Source organism: Hyperolius riggenbachi, chromosome 8 (assembly GCF_040937935.1).
Source record: "Hyperolius riggenbachi isolate aHypRig1 chromosome 8, aHypRig1.pri, whole genome shotgun sequence".
Taxonomy (NCBI): Eukaryota; Metazoa; Chordata; class Amphibia; order Anura; family Hyperoliidae; genus Hyperolius; species Hyperolius riggenbachi.
In genome coordinates, this window is record NC_090653.1 from 39,445,033 (window position 1) to 39,465,099 (window position 20,067).

The 20,067-nt window shown below is 48.0% G+C and overlaps 1 protein-coding gene across 1 annotated transcript in view; it reads left to right on the forward strand.

Moving 5' to 3' along the window:
• The window catches only part of LOC137528091 (uncharacterized), a 50,154-nt gene that overhangs the window by 4,744 nt on the left and 25,343 nt on the right, over positions 1–20,067 (forward strand). Inside the window, exons 2-5 of the mRNA XM_068249354.1 lie at positions 5,639–5,754; positions 9,529–9,762; positions 14,218–14,316; positions 14,421–14,453. Coding sequence (XP_068105455.1) covers positions 5,679–5,754; positions 9,529–9,762; positions 14,218–14,316; positions 14,421–14,453 — 442 coding nt within the window. The 5' untranslated portion in view covers positions 5,639–5,678. The remainder of the gene's footprint in view (positions 1–5,638; positions 5,755–9,528; positions 9,763–14,217; positions 14,317–14,420; positions 14,454–20,067) is intronic.

Genomic DNA, 20,067 nt, shown 5'->3' on the forward strand with positions numbered 1-20,067 from the left:
AGGCAACGATCAACATAATAGTTGCCCCCCCACTTGCAACCCAATAGGTGCAAGCTATCCTGGTGTACCGGGAGGAGTCTAAAGGCTGATTCTATGTCAACCTTCCCCAAGAGTGCTCCCTTGCCCATTCTTCTCACCATTTTAGCCGCCTCGTTGAATGACGTGTATGCCACTGATGTGAGATCAGGGTTGATACCGTCGTTAACTGAAGTCCCTTTGGGGTGGGACAGATGGTGTATCATCCGATACTTACCAGGCTCCTTTTTGGGCACCACGCCCAATGGTGAAACTGTGAGGAAGAGGAGGGGCGGTGTTCTGAAGGGACCAGCCATCCTGCCTAGCCTTACCTCGTCGTCCAGTTTTCTGGTGATTATGTGAGAAAATTCGATTGCAGTTTTGAGATTCCGGCACCGCGTGTGTATCACGCTGGATTTTGACGGTATGCGAAAGCCTTCTGCAAACCCGTGCCTCAGTAAATCCGCATGCTCCCTGTTTGGGTACTTATCTAGCCAGGGTAGCATCTTGTCGATGCTCACCGGCGTTTCCCCCTTTTGTACCGGGCTCGATTGCCCGCTGTACCGCCATCCTTCCTCGCTTATAGCATTTTGCCCAAGAGTGGTTAGTTCCGCCACAGGCTGCACATTCGTGTTTGAATCTGCAGCTGGCTCCCCACTTGCATGCCCCATTGCTAAATGTCCAACACACTCCTTTCTTATGCGGGGCCAGCGGTCCATCGGATGTTCCGCTGGCCGTCTGCTGAAAAGAATTATGGTTATGGACTGAGGTGGTTACTGCCGCCGATGCGCCCCCCCCCCCCCCCGGCTTTAGGGGCAGTCATGAGCCGCATCCATAAGGTGAGGTCCTTATGGTCCCAACCTATTTCGGGTCTCGCTGCCATGCGCTGTCGATATTCCTCATCGTAGCGCAGCCAGTCCGTCCCTCCATAAGTGCGATAAGCCTCAAAAATTGTTTCCTGGTAACAAAACAGGGGTGTGCATAATTCAGGCGATTTCTCTCCTATTATGCTCCCTAATATGGTGAACGCCTGTAGCCAATTATGAAATGATCGAGGGATAAGCCGGTACAACCTTCTCTCGTTTACCTCTTCCTTGCGATGCTCCTTTCCTTTTTCCCATTTATCTAAATTAAAGCGGTCTAGTGGTAAGAGGGTAAAGATGTCGATATACTCTTTATTCCATACCCTCTCTTTTAACTCCAGTTTTAAGTGGGTTCCCAAGGGGCCCTCGTAAGTCAAATAGGCATTGCCTTTTGCTGAGTGTGCTATGGGCGTTTTTCGCTTGGAACCTTTAGATTCCCCTGATGAGTTGCTATCTGTTGAGCTTGCGCTGCTGGATATTGATGTGCTGCGCGATCTAGCTTGGCGCTCCGCCTGGGGCGTGTCCTGTGTACCTAGCCATGCTTGCAGCTGCGCTGGACCACTATGCTCCTGCGCCTTGCCCTGCATTAAGTTCAGCATGTCCCTCAACGCTCTCATTAACTCAACCTGCTCTGTATTGGTATTATGTGTACGCGCTGGCGCTGCGCATGCGCCACTCAGAGTTCCTGAGGTCTCACCTGATTCTGCCACCATAGGCGCCACTTGTCCTGAATCTGCCGTCCCTCTAGAACTGTCCGGATTGCCGATGTCCGTGGATGCAGGGGGTAGAAGTAGCGATGCCACCCCCTCAGCTCGCCCTGAAGTGTGAGCAGCCACTGTTGGAGGGGGTGATTGTTGCTGGGTCCCAGGCCATGGTGCACGGGACCCATGCCCAGCCGATTGGCCTCGATTGGGGACCCAGGTAGCACGGGCTTCCATTCGCCCTGCCCTCCCCTGTTGTCCTTCCTGGGCCCAGGCACCCTGTGGCTGAAACTCCTCCCTTGTTCCCCAAGGGCCTGGCCCGTATTGTTGCCGCGGTCGGTCGGCCGCTTGTGCACCTTGTGGCCCTGGTCCCTCCCCCCATACCCATCCCGGCTCCTGACTGGCGTTGAGGGCGCCGTGTGGTCCTGCCCCCTCCCCCCATTCCCACCCTGGTTCCTGCCTGCCCCTGCCAGGCCTCCCTGCCCAGCTGCCTGCGTCCTGGCCCCCCCCTGTGTGCCACCTGCCCCCTTGTGACCCCCAGTACCTGCCGTCGCTGTCCCTGGGGCTGTGTGCCGGACCTGCCTCCTGCCCAGCGGTGTCTGGCATCCAGCAGTCTCCCTCTGGTGCCCTGCCGTCGCGCCACGCGGTCTCCGGGATCGGGGCTCCCGTACCATCCCCCCCCCGCGAGGTGTCCCCCAGCCCTCCGTGCAGACTCCACTGTTGCCGGAGCGGCTTGAGCAGCCCAGCTCTCTCCCTCCTCCTGGCGGCCGCTATCTTCCCAGTGGCCGGCGCCCGGGGGTAGTGTTACCACTTCCGCTTCCGGGTCGCCGCCATCTTGCTGGGGACCAGGGGGAACGTGGGCGCCGTGCGGTGGGCGGAGCTTGCGGCCTTTGCGCTTATGCGCAGCTTTGGACTTGCCGCTCCGGCCCTTTTTTTTTTCCCGGCGGCCGGAGCCTTGTCAGCGGAGGGCGGGCAGACACTGTGCACCTCGCCTTGAGGTGTCTCGGCTGGCGGGGACGGAGAGGCCCCCGCTCTGTGGGACCGAGCGCGGCTTCTTAGGCCGGGAAGCTGGACGTGTTGCCAAGGTCCCAGGCTCGTCAGGAGAGAACCTTGCTGGAGCCTTTCGCCGGCGGTGGCTGGTCTGTGGCTGCCCCCCAAGAGGACTACTGCCCAGGTGAGCCATTTGGGCCTGTACCCACTGCATCCCCCCTGATTCTGCCCCCGCCCTGACCTTCTCCATGAGGGCACGCAGTGCCTCCTGGAGCATGGCTGATCCCTATATTAAACACCCCCGTGTGCCTACCGTAAGATGCGTGCGTGCGTGCAGTCAGCCTGACTAATTGGCCTGAAGGTGAGCAGCTCCCTGGGCGATGTGTTGTTCTTCAGTTGCTGGATCTCAAGAGGAAGTACAGCTTCCTCTCCTCTTCTTTTTGTTGTTCCCGTGCCCTCCCTAATTTGTCACCTTGACCCCCCTGCCCTATCCTGTCCAGCAGGGAGGTCACCAGCCCCCAACCAGGTCATGCCCCCTTTGTCGCCCAGCTCCGCCTGCTCTCTAGGGGGTTTCTTTCTTCCTGAAAGGTGACGTCATCATGGCGGCCGGTGTGACAGTACTGCGCATGCACGATTAAACCGCGCATGCGCGGTACTGTCACGCCGGCCACCGTGATGATGCGAGGTGGCCGGCGTGGTGACGACTGATGTCACCTTTCAGGAAGAAGGAGCCCGACACTCGGGCCCAGTGTCGCCGGGAGCCATTTCTGGCCAGGCCCTGGGAGAGGAGCCAGAGGGACACTGAGGGACCTCCCGACCTACGATGGGGTGGAGAAAGCCCCAGGTAAGTTCTGATTTTGTATTTATTTACTGCTCGGAGTCCCTTTAAGTTTATGCAAATGTATGTAGCTTGAAAACAGACCAATCAAATGCTGCTGCTACAGAATTCTAAATAATTATTTGCATCTTGTTGACCATCCCTAGCCAAAAAATAATTTAAGTAAAGTATTTTAGCTTTGGATAGCTTGTAAAGAGGTTATGGCCCTTACAACCCCCCCCCCCCCCCAAAAAAAAAAAATCTGCGTTTTCTTCTAGAATTAATAATTTTTCATGTCATCAAAAAAGAAACTTTTTAGCACGTATCAATTGAAAAAGTACTGACAAGTAGGTAAGACAGTAATATGAGGCTCGGCTTACAGTGGAACGTTATTGTGTGATGTAATGGAGGCATTTCAACACTGAAAGACAGTCTGCAATGATAAATCTATGAATGATAAATCTATGTTCACAGTGTGGCGGTAGCCTTGCAGTATAAAGTGTGAACATGCACTCACGCCTTAACAGGTATAGTGAAGGATATTTTTCATTGACTGTGTGCTTCACTGTATGCAATGCAACATGACTGTAATGTGCGAAATGACTTTTTTGTTCCATTGCATTTTGTTCCTGTTAAAAAGTGAACACAATGCAACGTCCCACGGTGAACCCAGCCTCCAACTCATTCTAAGTATTTTGTTTTTAAATGGTAGAAGCTATAAAGTTCTTTTATTGGTATTAAGGTTTGAAAGCATCTCTTTGGGAAAAAAAAGTTAAAAGGATATGAGCCAATATCTCTTGAGAATTTTTACTACTGTTCTGTTCTCCATCCGTTAGAAATGTTGTCACTTCCTGTTCAAACAGGAAGCGTGGAAATATCTCCAAGAATGAGACAACACATGAAACATTTTGTAGATTGTAAAAGAGATAGAATTCCAGAAAGCTGTTACCCTATAACAGTGATGGCTAACCTTGGCACTCCAGCTGTGGTGGAACTACAAGTCCCACGAGGCATTGTAAAACTCTGACAGCTCTAAGCATAACTCAGGGAGGCAGAGGCATTATGGGATTTGTAGTTTGGTCACAGCTGTAGGTTAGCCAAGGTTAGCCATCACTGCCCTATAACTTCCAGAAAAGTGCCGCAGTGCATCCTCGCAGGTCTCTATTGGATTTATTTGTTAAAAATGAACCACCTAACATGATTGATTTTTTTTTTTTGAGCATGCATTATTTAGCATTTGTTTTACCTATTAGGCTCGGTTCACATCTGCGTTTCGTGCCAAACGGATCCGGTGAGCGGATCCGGTCTCCGCTTCACCGCATCCGGATGGCTCAGTCCGTGGCCCGTTCACATAGTGAAAACGGATCTGATCAACAATTGATCTGATCCGTTTTCACTCAGCAAATACATACCTAATCTTCTGCAGCAGCCGGCGGTAGAGGCTTCCTCTTAGTCACATGACGCGTCATGTAGTCACATGATGCGGAAGAAGACAGAAGCCTCTACCGCCGGCTGCTACGGAAGATTTGGTGTGTATTAAGCCTCCCTCACCCACCCGCCCGGCTGCTGCACCCTCACCTTCCCGAGTTCCCGTCTCTAGATTTGCATCGTGGCATGCCCCCATCCCCCGTGGAACGGTCCGTTTCTTCACTAGTGTGAAGAAACACAGAATAGAGACACTGAGAGCCCAATATAGTGTAGTATGTACTGGTATGTGGATATGATATGTACCATATTTTTCAGACTGTAAGACGCTTCAGACTATAAGACACACCTAGGTTTAGAGGTCAAAAACCAGGGGAAAAAAATATACTAACCCTGGTGCATCCATGGTGCAGGGGCATCTTGTGGTTCTTCTCCCCTCAATCCTCCCCCCAATTATTTCCCTTTTGAGTCCTTCTCTGACCATCCTGTGTCCTCCTCTCTCCCTTTGTCCTCCTCTGTCTCCTCTGTTCCTGTGTCTTTTCTGTTCCCTTGTCCCCGTGTTCTCCCCCCCCCCCCCAATCTTTAATGTCCCCGGTGTCCTCCTTTTCTCTCCCCTGTGTTTATGATGTCATCCCCCCATGTTCCCTGGTGTCATCCCTCTCCTCCATGTCCCCTGGTGTACTCCCCCCCCCCCCCCCCCCCGCTCTGGCAGGCACAACGAGTGAAACTCTTTCTTTTTTAACTCATTACAGGCTTCCTTTAAATGTTGCAAAATAAAATAAATAAATAAATAAATAAATAATTGACGTTCTTCCTGTCTGCTACAGAACATAGACACAAGACATTGCTGGCACCATTTCACTCAGCATGAAGAGCGCCATGGGGATACAAGGAGCAATTGTGTCTATTATCATCATAATCTGTATTGTGGGAACAAGCTGCGGTGAGTGTTCTGCCAATTCCCCCTCCTCCCCCCCCCCCCCCCCATATACATGTCTGTGCGCTTCTGCTGTCTTCTGCTACAGCACATAATAATTTAGATAAATCCTTTATATTGTCTTTCCTTACTAGTTGTGTGTGTTCTTCAAATACTGCTCTTAGCGCAGAACGTTGCAAAGTTTAGGAAGCTTCTTCCCATTGTTTTGAGAAAACGCCTTAAACTTCCTCGCCAATGACCCCTTCTTTCCTGTAGAGTCCTGCCAACTCACATAAAGGACACACTACATTGCAGAAGAGCTGCTTTGTGCAGGCAGTGCACGATACTAACAGCAGGTTTGTAGTTGGTCCTTTGCAGCAGAGAATGTACCAGGGCATGCCGGGCCATTTCTAGAACAATTTCTGATACAGTAAACTTCTGACTTAGTAAACCACTTTTCCTAGTCCCTTGGAGTTTACTATAACGAGACTGTATTGTACATAACTTCTCTGCAACATAACATGTTTAACCCTTTCCAATCCAATTTAGCACTCTGGGTGATCCCTGTGTATTCTGCATTAGGGATCCATTAGGGTCTGTACCTCCTCGCACTAGAGCGAGTGGGCAATGCGGCATTAGCGGGGGGCGGGGTCAGCAACCAGTTCACACGCTGTAGTTCTGCTGCACTGCACGCATGCCAGCATAATTATGTTTTTACGAAGTGCAGCGTGGTGCCAGATGGGATTAAAGTGCTGGACTTTGTCAGACACTTTAATCTACATAACCTGACTTCATGCTGGGCTAGATCTGACATTGGAATTTTCCAGTTCACGCCCATTGTCAGTCATAGTCTGAGACAGGAAAACATGGCCACCGCCACTGCACACCATCAGCCCCTTTAGACCAAAGTATTGGACAAGGTCTAACACTGTGATTACCGCTGGCCCTATCCACAGTCGCTGCAGATCTAGTCCAGGTGTTGTGTCTGATTACGCTGCCTGTGGATTTGCGCTGCCCCGCATGCGCAGTTGGAGTCTGTGCGGCCACATTTCCTATAGAATGATGCTGCTGGAGGTAAAATACTAAATATCTCCGCTCCCACACCTCTTACACTCCCCAAATTTTCAGGGTAGGGAGGGCCCCCCCCGAACGACCTCTATGCTAAATTGCAGCCCCCGAGACCCGCTGGTTCCCGAGATAGATTTCTCTAATCTATCTCCTGAACCAGCGGGTCTCGGGGGCTGAAATTTGGCATAGAGGTCGTTCGGGGGGTCCCCTCCCTGCCCTGAAAATTTGGGGAGTGTAAGAGGTGTGGGAGCGGAGATATTTCGTATTTTATCTCCAGCAGCATCATTAACTTCACACTGAGCATGCGTGCTACTCAGTGTGGAAGGGAGCTTCCGGGCAGCGCAATCAGACATTACACCGGCATGCAGGGCTGGTGCTAACAGTTGGGCAAAGGGGAAAATTGACCCAGGGCCCCGACATCCATAGGGACCCCCAAGTGTCTGCCACAACCTTACTAAATTATGTGAAATGAATAGCAGGACAGGTCTTTCCCTGCTGTAGACAGGAGAAGGGGAGGGGGGTGGACACACAGAGAAGGGGAGAAGATGGACAGAGGGCAGGGAGTGGACAGAGAAGGGAGGAGGGACGAGCAGAGAGCAGAAATGTTTGCACACAATACCCACATGCTGCAGTCATATGCTTTACATATATTTCACCTATATGCTCATTTGTGTACTTTGAAAGCAAATGTCGCACAGTGAAAGAAAGCATTCCCCAAAGCATTCCCAGAAGATAAATGCAGCTGTTTAGTGCCGAGTGCAGGAGGATCATATTACGCTGCAATCACAGTGCCTGCAAAGTTACTGAGCTGTGCTGAGGCAAAATCTTCCAATGTGTTCACTGTGCACAACTACGGAACAGGCAGCATATAATCAGCATTAACAGGCAGCATATAATCAGCATTATAGCCAGTATGTGTGCTCTACACATCTGGCAGTGGCACCCATGTCCCCTCTTTCTCATCTACCTGTCCCTGGCTCCCCTCCAACAGAGCGATCCATCTCTGCTCTGCTTCCAGGACCCCGCTGCCCGCTGAGAGGGGGCGTGTCGCTCCTGGCCCCACCCCTTTTGCAATCCGAATCACTCATTTTGATGATTCGGATGATTCGACTCACAAAATAGATTCGGATCAAAGATCCGAATCGTTCATGATCCGGACAACACTACCACAAGTATCTGTATCTGTATCTGAATGAGAGCGATGGGCGTGCTGGGGAGACATGAAGGAAAAGAGGCAAGTGATTTATGTCTCCAGTCCCAGCCGCCCAGCTCCCTGCATACACAGGACACAGCCTGTCAGACTGTGCCTGTGTGCTGCTGATGGACGCTATGTTGTGTATAGTGTACGAGTCCCCCTGACCTCCCACACTGACCTGAGGACCTGTGCCCACATTACTGTGATGATTGGTGGGCAGGGGATACTCTTTTATTAATAACTGATTCCTATCTGCAGCTCAGGGAGCAGGAACAATCTGCACAGAGGTCAGATATACCCTGTGTAATGGCTCACCCCCCTTCCTTTCACTATTCAGTCTCACTGACTGACCTGCACTCTGCTCTTTTATCTGCTCTGCTCACTTCAGCCTGCATTTCCTTTTATTAACTCTTTCACTGCCTGTCCTAGCTTCTTAAGCGTTGTGTATCCTAATTTAATCATTTGTAGCTGCTGCTGGTCTCCTATTAAGAATGTCTTAAAGTGTACCAGAGATGATTGACAGTGTTGCATACATACCTGGGGCTTCCTCCAGCCCCATGCGCACAGATCGCTCTCACGCTGCCGTCCTCCGCTGCCTGCTGCTGCGGTATTGGGTCCCGTTAGTTCTGCCAGTCTACGCAAGAGAAGTGTGCCCTCTACGTATCTCTCCGGTGGTCGCTGGAGAGATACATAAAGAGCGCAGTTCCTCTTGCGCAGACTGGCTGAACTAACGTGACCCAATACCGGAGCTGCAGGCAGCGGAGGACGGCGGCGTGGGAGCAATCTGTGTGCATGGGGCTGGAGGAAGACCTGGGTATGTATAAAACAGTATCAATCATCTCTGGTTTGCTTTAAGGGTGCCATACATCAGCAACTTGGCAGTGTATTTTTGGTGAAATGCTGTCAGATCACATATATTTTTGGGGGATACACTACAGCAGAGCTCAAACTATCCCAGCAGACCTTTAACGACACTGCTAAAGTCATGTATATTTGGCCCACCCATGACCACGCCCATGGTCTGCTGCATGACCACGCCCATTTTTCGGCGCGGCGCTGGGGTTTTTTTGTATGCCCCCTGCAAATTTCTGTCTGCCCCCTTATATGTGCCTGTCTAGAACCGGCCCTGGTTCCAGGCCTTGCAGGTCCCTCTGTCTTCTCTTTAGTGTTGGTGCTCTGCACTTCCTGCCTATCCATTTGGGCTCTAGTGCCTGTTGTGAGGAGCAGGAAGTGCAGGGTAGCAATGGTACAGAGTAGACAGATGGGATTCCAGCACAAGGAACTCGAAGGAGGTGAGTGTCTTCCTGTCCCAACTGCCTCCATAATTTTGTATGTGTCTTAGGTGTGGGGGGCATTAAGGGCACATCTGACTACTATACTAAGGAGGGGTGAGTGTCAGGGAGGCCCCAGGTTACTTTTGCCCAGGGACTCCATTATAGTTAGAACCTGTCCTGCTGGCATGGCGTCGAGTCTTTACTTGTTGAAGTTGCATTGTGAAGTCTATAACTGTCTTTCCCTCACCTTCCCGTCCTTTGCAGACAGTGTGACAGATCTGCAGCCTGAAGTGACACCGCCCAGCACCCTCCTGTGGGAGGGGCTGACAGAGCAGTATCTGGCAGCCCTGCAGGCAGACACAGCAGATGGGGACATCGGGCCTGTGACTCCCAAGACAAAGGGGACGCGGCACAGACAATGCTGGGAGACAGACGATCAGATAGTATGGCGGAAAGTTTCTGAAGACATAGAGATTCCAGAAGAGGATGAAAAGGACAGTAAGTGCTCCTGCTCCTGCAGTGAAAAGAGGAGATAATACTTTATTTTCTGTTCATCTAAAGCAAATTTGAATTTTTATGGTATTCTGTATCTCAGCTGTCTAATAACAAATAACCAAAGTCTTTTTATGGTCAATGAAAAAACTCTGACTCTATGTTGGGGCTATATCTAAAAAAATAAAAATCATTCATGGATACCTAAAGTATGAGTAATATCCGACTAACAATATCTTTGAGATAAGAAACAGGTACACTTTAAGACCCGTCCCGTCACACTTCTAATCAGTCCGCTTCACACCCTTAGTCATTTATACCTCAAAGAGTTAATTAACACCGGTGTTCCAACATTTTAGCATACCCGACAGAATAGCATACAAATGCTACTGAGCATGTGCAAAGTCATGCAGGGCATACATTAACCCCATAATACCCATCAGCAGCATTAACCTTTTCAACCTCAGTTAGCTGCCTGTGTGCTGATGTGCAATCTCCACTATCCAAGTGGACATAGAGTTAGAATAAATAGTTGACCGAGCGAAGCGAGGACCGAGCCCGCAGCCCAGCGAGCGAAGCGAGCGGGCAAGGGGACACTGATTCTACTAACAAGGGGTATATCACTTTAAATGTATGCTATTCTGTCAATGTATGCTAGTTAGATGGAACACTGGCCTTTAATCATACACGCCCTTTTCTATGATCATTAGTTTACCTTCAGGCTGACAGTAATGAAAACTCAATGGGCTGTTCGCAGTGCACATGTTGCGTTACATTGTAACGCTGCACGTTTAATCAAAGTGCAGCATGCTGTGCGTTGTTAGACTGTGTGCACATGCTCAGTAATGTATTTTATTTTTGCAGGAGAGGAGGAGGGGAGAGTCCGCTAGGACGCTTAGCCACATGGCTAATTAATATTCACTGCACTGCAGTGTTTTCTTCCTAGAGTGGCCGCTGATTGGCTGGCGGGACCATGTGATGCGGAGTGTTCCGATCACGTGGTCCCCGCAGAGTATCAAAGGCGCACCAACAGCCGCACAGCGCGGCTCACTCTGGCGTCCTCCTCCAACACCACCATGTGACCTTAACGTCCCCTAAAACGCAACGTCCTGATGGGAAAGAGACCTCATAGTAACATCTGAAAATAATACATTTGTCAAGTTAACCACTTAAAGGATACGTCTAGGCAGTTTAAAAAATTAAAATCCACTTACCTGGGGCTTCCTTCAGCCCCTGGAAGCCATCCTGTGCCCTCGCCGCAGCTGCGGGTGCTCCTGGTGTCCTCCGCTGCAGAAGCCGACCTTGCCAGGTCGGCTGACAGGTTGGCTTCTTGTGCACTCCACCGCACGGGTCATGTGGTCTGGCTGACATCATCAGGACTGTACTGCGCAGGCACAGAACTACTGTGCCTGCGCAGTGCAGTCCTGGAAGGGGCTGGAGGAATCCTCAGGTAAGTGGATTTTGATTTTTTTTAAACTGCCTGGACGTAACCTTTCAAGACTACGGGCTTAAACTCCCCTAAAGACCAGGCCATTTTTCACAAAATAGGCCACTGCAGTTTTAAGCCCTCGCTGCAGGGCCGTACAACCAGGGTCGGACTGGGACACCAAGAGCCCACCAAGGAAGTTTCAGCCTGGGGCCCGCCCCCCTCTCCTCCCCCCCCCCCCCCCCCATTTTCGGCTCACATACACATGTACTCTAGAAGTTTTGCATGACTTTATGGTAGGGAATAGATTTTGAGCAATTCTGAGGACAGTCTCCAATAGGGATATGTCTAAATGTGGCGCGCGCAGCGACGCAGCGAAACTAAATGGGTGTCACCACGCACTGGAACATCGGCGTGGTCATGATGAGTCATGGGCAGACTTAAAAAAAATAAATACAAAACACAAAATAAGTAGCGGCGTTATTCACAGAGATTAGGTCTGACCAGATACATTTTAAATAAAATATTCAAGTAGTTACATGCCTCATGATAATTCATAAAGTAGTCAAATGGCAGCAGATACCCCCACAAAATGCAATCAGGTTGCCGACAGATGCCCCCACAAAATGCAATCAGGTTGCCGACAGATGCCCCCACAAAATGCAATCAGGTTGCCGACAGATGCCCCCACAAAATGCAATCAGGTTGGCTGCAGATAACCTCACACTATGCAATCAGGTTGGCTGCACATACCCCCACACAATGCAATCAGGTTGGCTGCAGATACCCACACACAATGCAATCAGGTTGGCTGCAGATACCCACACACAATGCAATCAGGTTGGCTGCAGATACCCCCACACAATGCAATCAGGTTGGCTGCAGATACCCCCACACAATGCAATCAGGTTGGCGGCAGATACCCCCACAAAATGCAATCAGGTTGGCTGCAGATACCCCCACAAAATGCAAACAGGTTAGCTGCAGATACTCCCACAAAATGCAAACAGGTTGGCTGCAGATACCCCCACACAATGCAATCAGGTTGGCTGCAGATACCCCCACACAATGCAATCAGGTTGGCTGCAGATACCCCCACACAATGCAATCAGGTTGGCTGCAGATACCCCCACACAATGCAATCAGGTTGGCTGCAGCTACCCCTACACAATGCAACACTCCTGTAGTGACGCTGTCCAATCACGCTCTCGCAGGAAGTACTGCGAGAGCGTGATTGGACAGCATCACTGTAGGAGACAGACGTAATATGTTGCAGCGCTGCGTAATATGTTGGCGCTTTAGAAATACAATAAATAAATAAATGTCTAATGCTAAGCAGCAGCTAAAACAAATTAAATACTGGGATGCATAAAATGGGAAATAAAATCTGGAAATGCTAGTGTACTATTTCGTCTGTATAAACCACTTGTGAGGCCACATCTGGAGTATGGGATACAGTTTTGGACACCACACTATAGAAAGGACATTGACCTTCTAGAACGGGTACAAAGACGGGCAACTAGATTGATCAGAGGGATGGAACATCTCACTTACAAAGAAAGATTGGACAAACTGGGCTTATTAAGCTTGGAGAAAAGACAACTGAGAGGTGACCTGATTAACATTTATAAATACATCGGAGGGCAATACAAAAGCTTGGCAGTTGAGATTTTCATCCCTAGGCTTGAACAACAGACAAGGAGACATGTTCTGCGTATGGAGGAAATAGTTTTTGCCATCTATTTAGAAAGAGTGGTTAAAATCTGGTACATCTTACGTCAGGAAGTAGTTATGGTAAACTCTATATCTGCATTTAACCACTTGAGGACCCACCCTTTACCCCCCTTTAAGGAACAGCGCTGATTTTTGTGATCTGTGCTGGGTGTGCTCTGCAGCCCCCAGCACAGATCAGCTGGCATGCAGAGCGATCAGATCGCCCCCCTTTTTTCCCCCCTATGGGGATGATGTGCTGGGGGGGTCTGATCGCTCCTGCTGGTGGCATGTTGCGGGGGGGGGGCACCTCAAAGCCCCCCTCCGTGGCGACATCCCCCCCCCCCCTCTCCCTCTCCTACCTGTCCCCCCGGTGATCGGGCTGCACAGGACGCTATCCGTCCTGTGCAGCCAGTGACAGGACGTCCTCTGTCACATGGCGGCGATCCCCGGCCGCTGATTGGCCGGGGATCGCCGATCTGCCTTACGGCGCTGCTGCGCAGCAGCGCCGTACAATGTAAACAAAGGAGACAAATGTCTCCTGCGTTTACATTTAATCTGCGAGCCGCGATCAGCGGCTCGCAGGCTATTCACGGAGACCCGCTCCGCGATCTGACAGGAAATGGCCGCTCGCGCGAGTGGCCTTTCCTGATTAATTAGGGAGGCACCAGGCGACGCAGATCTGCGTCGCTGGTCCTCCAGCTACCACTTTGCCGCCGCACGGTATGAGTGTGCGGTCGGCAAGTGGTTAAAGAGGGCTTGGATGCTTTCCTTGCATTGAAGGGCATCCATGGCTATAATTGTTAGGTAATTCCCTGCAGTGTTGATTCGATGTTCTGATTGGAATGCGGTCCGTAGAAAAGGGTTCAAAAGGCTGAATGTATTCATCTTGCAAAGCCGAGAGGAAAAGGGATTTAAAATTGAATTGAAATATTCAATATGGTTGCATTCACAGTGGGACATTACGTTGTGATGCGACGTTAACGTCACAACACAGCATTACAACGCAACGTTGAAAAAAGTTGGTAAAGTACATTAATGCTGCGTTACTGTCGCATACAGTGAAGCATACAGGCAATGAAAAGTATGCTTTCCTGTACCTGGTAACGTGTGCATTTAGAGGTAACACACAGCAAGCCGTGCGTTACCATAACGATACACGTTACAATACGACGCTAACATCGCACTGTGAATCGCACTAAAAGTTTATAACGCAGCTCCACAACGTCCCCCTTTAAAATTTACAGTTATTTTTATACAACTTTCTTTACAAATGTTCCTTCTTTTCTCTCCTGTAATTTGTTTCTCTCTTTCTTGTCCTTCAGAAAGAATAAAAACATACAGTATAATTATCTTCGTCTTGGTTATGATTGTCATTGCCATGACTGTCTGCTTCTGTGGCTTTCTGGCGAAGAGGAATGAAGGTGAGAATCTCAGAGAGACAGGCTGACAAGAAGGCTTTGTTGTGATATTTGATGGTGATAATGACATTTTCTCCCTCTAATTTTGCGTATTTTGTCATTTACAGGCTGGAAGGAAGAATCTGATGTATATCCGATAAGTAAGTGCCATTTGTGATCATGTGGATTCAGAGTTCTTTATTTTTTTTGCATGCAAGTGTACTTTAACCACTTCACAACTGAGGGATTTTACCCCTTGAGCACCAGAGCAATTTTCACCTTTCAGCGCTCCTCCCATTCATTCATCTATAACTTTATTATTACTTATCGTAATGAAATGAACTATATCTTGTTTTTTTCGCCACCACTTAGACTTTCTTTAGGTGGCACATTATGCCAAGAATTATTTTATTCTAAATGTGTTTTAATGGGAAAATAGGAAAACAATGTGGGAAAAAATTCATTATTTTTCAGTTTTTGGCCATTATAGTTTTTAAATAATGCATGCTACTGTAATTAAAACCCATTAAATTTATTTGCCCATGTGTCCCGGTTATACAACTGTTTAAATTATGTCCCTATCACAATGTTTGGCGCCAACATTTTATTTGGAAATAAAGGTGCATTGTTTTCAGTTTTGCGTCCATCCCTAATTACAAGCCCATAGTTTATAAAGTAACAGTGTTATACCCTCTTGACATAAATATTTAAAAAGTTCAGTCCCTAAGGTAACTATTTATGTATTTTTTTTAAAATTGTAATTTTAATTTTTTTAATTACAAAAAAAAAAAAAAAAAAATTGGGTGAGTGTGGGAGGTAATGAGTTAATTTTTTGTGTGTAAAACTAATGTATTTGAATATGAAAAATGCTTAAGGGTGTAGTTTTACTATTTAGCCACAAGATGGCCACAGTAACTTTTTGTTTATGCGACCTGCAAGCGTCAGAAGGATGCTTGCAGGAAGTGCTATGAGGCTGGGAAACTTTTTTTTCACAATGATCGCGCTGCTTCTCATAGAAGCAGCGGATCATTGCGGAGGCTTAGATCAACAAACGGGAACGGTTTTTCCTGTTCATTGATCTGCAGGCGAGTGGGTGGCGGCGTGCACGAGAGCAGGAGCGCGCGCACAAGCGAGCCGGAGCGCGGGCAGCAGTGGGAGGTGTGGATATCTCCATCCCTGGGGGTGAAAGGATGGAAAAAGGGACGGAGATATCCGCACCTATGAGGGTAAAGTGGTTAAAGGACACTGAAACTGAAAAAAATATGGAAGCCAGGGGCACCTCTAGCCATTTTGTCACTCCAGGTGAGAAAACCTGTGCCCCCTCCCCCATGAAAATAATCATAACGCAGCAATGTTTCACCATAAAATAATTGTAATGTGGCAATGTTTCAAATAAAATAATCGTAATGGGGAAGCGTTTCACCAGAAAATAATTGTAATGCGGCAATGTTTCACTAGAAAATAATGGTAATGCAGCAATGTTTCACCAGAAAATAATGGTAATGCAGCAATGTTTCACCATAAAATAATCATAATGCAGCAATGTTTCACCAAAAAATAATTGTAATGTTGCAATGTTTCACCAGAAAATAATTGTAATGCGGCAATATTTCACCAGAAAATAATGGTAATGCAGCAATGATTCACCAGAAAATAATCGTAGTGTGGGCAGCGTTTCACCAGAAAATAATGTAAGCCTGTAAAAAAAAGCATTTACTCACCTGCTGCAGACTCCTCCCAGCGCACAGCTCCCCCAATGATCTGCCTGCAGCCAGTTTCTTGGAATCTCCCTCTGAGGTGAGCTGAAGGCTGTGGAGAGTGAATTGGCACAGCAAGGCAATTCACCACCCGGGGGCACACAATCTGGTGGGGGGAGCACTTCTGCACAGCTTCCCAGGCAAACGCCTGGTTGGCCTCGGGGACCAGGTGCTCCTGATGGAGGCTGACATTTTTTCCTTTTAAACAATGCAGATTGCCTGGCTTTCCTGCTGGTCATCTACCTCTAATACATTTAGCCATAGGCCCTGAACAAGTACAGGAACAAGGTCAGCTTGTCAACATCCATATATAGGAGGAGGGGAGATCCGTACAGTGATACAAGATATAATGTAAAAGCTTTATTCAAAACATTAAAGGATAGGGACACACAGTACTTTACAGAGTTACTGTCCAGTGCTGCATAATATGTTGGTGTTAAGGAGCTATGTTGTGTAGCTAAGGAGCTATGGGCCCCAGTGCAAGTGTTACATTGGGCCCCCCCAAGCACTCTATACATAACAATTGATACGGCACCAAAACCTGCCAAGGACAACCACAGTGTCAGGGCTAGAACCCACTGGAGCAATTTCTGAGCGTTTAGGGAGCGATTCAAACCGCTAGTGATTTCCCTAAACCCTCAGCTAATGTTAATCGATGGGCCAAATTCCACTGGAGCGATTCCTATTTCCAAATCGCAAAACGCAAGACATGAAGCATTTTTCGCGGTTAGCGTTTCTGCAATGTAAAGTATATAAACGCTGGTGTAATCGTTCATCAAAACCTGCACGATTTTGCAAGCGTTTTGAAATTACTGCACACTGTAAAAAAAATGTAATTAATTGAAAGGTCCAATCAGAAATAAAATCGCTAATCGCTACACAACCGCTGGCAAAAAGCTGACACTTTTTAAAAACACTACCAAAATCGCTCATGAAATCTTTTCCAAACCACTAGCGATTGTGATTAGCGATAGCGATTTGTAGTGGGTTCCAGAAGAGAATGGGGGACAGTTTGTGAATGATTACTACTATTCATTGCATCTATAGAAGTGATCATTATCAGCACAGGATCAATAAAGAGCTAACACTGCAGGTTGAGGGAGGGCCCCAGTGCAGTCACAATCTCTGCATCCCCTATTGCTACACCACTGATAATAATAATAGTCATTTCACTAACTGTACCCTCCATTTAAGTATGCTAATTGTGTTTATGTTTACATCCTGGTACTTATGCTATGTTAGAGTGACCAGACGTCCCGGATTGCCCGGGACGCGTCCTGGATTCGGGGTCCGCTGTCCCAGGCTGCATGAGGTCCCGGGAAACGTCCCGCTTTCAGCAGCGAAACGTCCCGGCCTCGGGACTCTGGCCACTCTCCTCATGCCCGCAGCCCCACTCCAGCCTCCTCTTCCGGTGTCTGTTCCGACACCGGCAGGCGAGCAGGGCTACGGCAAGATGGCTGCCGAAGCCCTGTACTGGAGACTATTTGTCTCCAGTACAGGGCTTCGGGCGCCATCTTGCCGTAGCCCTGCTCTGCCTGTCAGCGCGGGACTTCAGAGTCCCGGGAGCAGCGCGCCAGAGGCCGGAAACTTCTGCAAGGTGAGTAAATGCTTTCTTTTTCAGGTGAAATGTTTGCCCGCATTGCGTTTTTTTTTCCAGGTGAAATGTTTGCCAGCATTGCGTTTCTTTTCTGGTGAAATGTTTGCCCGCATTGCGTTTTTTTTTTTTCAGGTGAAATGTTTGCCCGCATTGCGTTTCTTTTCTGGTGAAATGTTTGCCCGCATTGCGTTTTTTTTCTGGTGAAATGTTTGCCCGCATTCCGCTTCTTTTCTGGTGATATGTTTGCCCGCATTCCGCTTCTTTTCTGGTGATATGTTTGCCCGCATTGTGTTTCTTTTTTGGTGAAATGTTTGCCCGCATTGCGTTTCTTTTCTGGTGAAATGTTTGCCCGCATTGCGTTTTTTTTCCAGGTGAAATGTTTGCCCGCATTGCGTTTCTTTTCTGGTGAAATGTTTGCCCGCATTGCGTTAATTTTCTGGTGAAATGTTTGCCCGCATTGCGTTTTTTTTTCCAGGTGATATGTTTGCCCACATGCGTTTCTTTTCTGGTGAAATGTATGCCCGCATTGGGTTTCTTTTCTGGTGAAATGTTTGCCTGCATTGCGTTTCTTTTCTGGTGAAATGTTTGCCCGCATTGCATTGCGTTTCTTTTCTGGTGAAATGTTTGCCCGCATTGCGGTTTTTTTTTCCAGGTGAAATGTTTGCCCGCATGCGTTTCTTTTCTGGTGAAATGTTTGCCCGCATTGCGTTTCTTTTCTGGTGAAATGTTTGCCCGCATTGTGTTTCTTTTCTGGTGAAATGTTTGCCCGCATTGCGTTTCTTTTCTGGTGAAATGTTTGCCCGCATTGCGTTTCTTTTCTGGTGAAATGTTTGCCCGCACTGCGTTTCTTTTCTGGTGAAATGTTTGCCCGCATTGCGTTTTTTTTTCCACGTGAAATGTTTGTCCGCATGCGTTTCTTTTCTGGTGAAATGTTTGCCTGCATTGCGTTAATTTTCTGGTGAAATGTTTGCCCGCAATGCGTTTCTTTTCTAGTGAAATGTTTGCCCGCATTGCGTTTCTTTTCTGGTGAAATGTTTGCCCGCATTGCGTTAATTTTCTGGTGAAATGTTTGCCCGCATTGCATTTCTTTTGTACTGACATGTTGCCCGCATTGCATTTATTTTATACTGACATGTTGCCCGCATTGCGTTTATTTTGTGCTGACATGTTGCCCATTGCGGTTATTTTCTGGTGTCCGGGGTAACTGTTACTGCATTTATTATTTAACTAGCTTATTGTCCGGCGTTGCCCGGGTATGTATTTGGCTGGTGTTGGCTCCGCCTACTTTTTCTAACCCTAACACACAATTACTCACTGACCAGGTTTGTGAGCTTTGCGGTCTTTGGTATCAATAATCTGCATTGAAACAAAACAAATCTCATTGGCTGTGTGTGGCTCCACCCCCTTTTCTGAATTTGAACCCCAGTCACCCAATAACCAACTGTACCAGGTTTGAGGCCTGTGCCATTAACCGTTCAAGAATAGTAGCAAGTAAATATTCCCCTTGAAAAGCAACAGGTGAAGTTTCATTCACTTTTGTAGGCTCCACCCACTTTTCTGAATATTAATCCCGGTCACCCAGTGACCAACTGTGCAAAGTTTAAAAACCCTGCCATTAACAGTATGGCTGCAGTTTACATTTTCCCAGTGAAATTTGTATTCGTCTCCACCCACTGATGACCCGGTGTTGCCTGGGTATGTATTTGACTTGTGTTGGCTCCGCCCGCTTTCTAACCCTAACACACAAACACTCAATGACCAAGTTTGTGAGCTTTGGGGTCCTTGGCATCAATAATTTGTATATTCCCATAGAAATTAAACAAATCAGATAGGCTGTTTGTGGCTCCGCCCCTCTCCAGCATTTGAACCCCAGTCACCCAATGACCAACTGTAGCAGGTTTGAGCCATCTGCTATTAACAGTGTAAAAATGGCAGCAATTTAAATATTCCCCTCGAAAATCAACAGGTGAATTTTAATTGGCTAGTATAGGCTCCACCCACTTCCCTGAATATTAATCTCAGTCACTCAGTGACCATCTGGGCAAAGATTGGGAACCCTGTGTAAGAAGTGCTGCAGTTTACACTTTCCCAGTGAAATTTGTTTTTGGCTCCGCCCACTTTTTGTAACCTGGACACAAAGTCACTACTCAATGCCCAAGTTTGTGAGTTTTGGGGTCCTTGGCATCAATAATTTGTATTTTCCCATTAAATGAAACAAATCTGATTCACTGTTTGTGGCTCTGTCCCCTTTTCTGAATTTGAACCTCAGTGACCCAATGAACAACTGTACCAGACTTGAGATTTGTGCCATTAAAGAGTAACTGTCAGGCTGCAAAAGCTAATTTAAACCTCTGTTCTCCTGTGTTAAACAGTTTAGAAGGAAGCCAAAAAGGCAATACTGAAGTTAAAAATCTCTCTTAC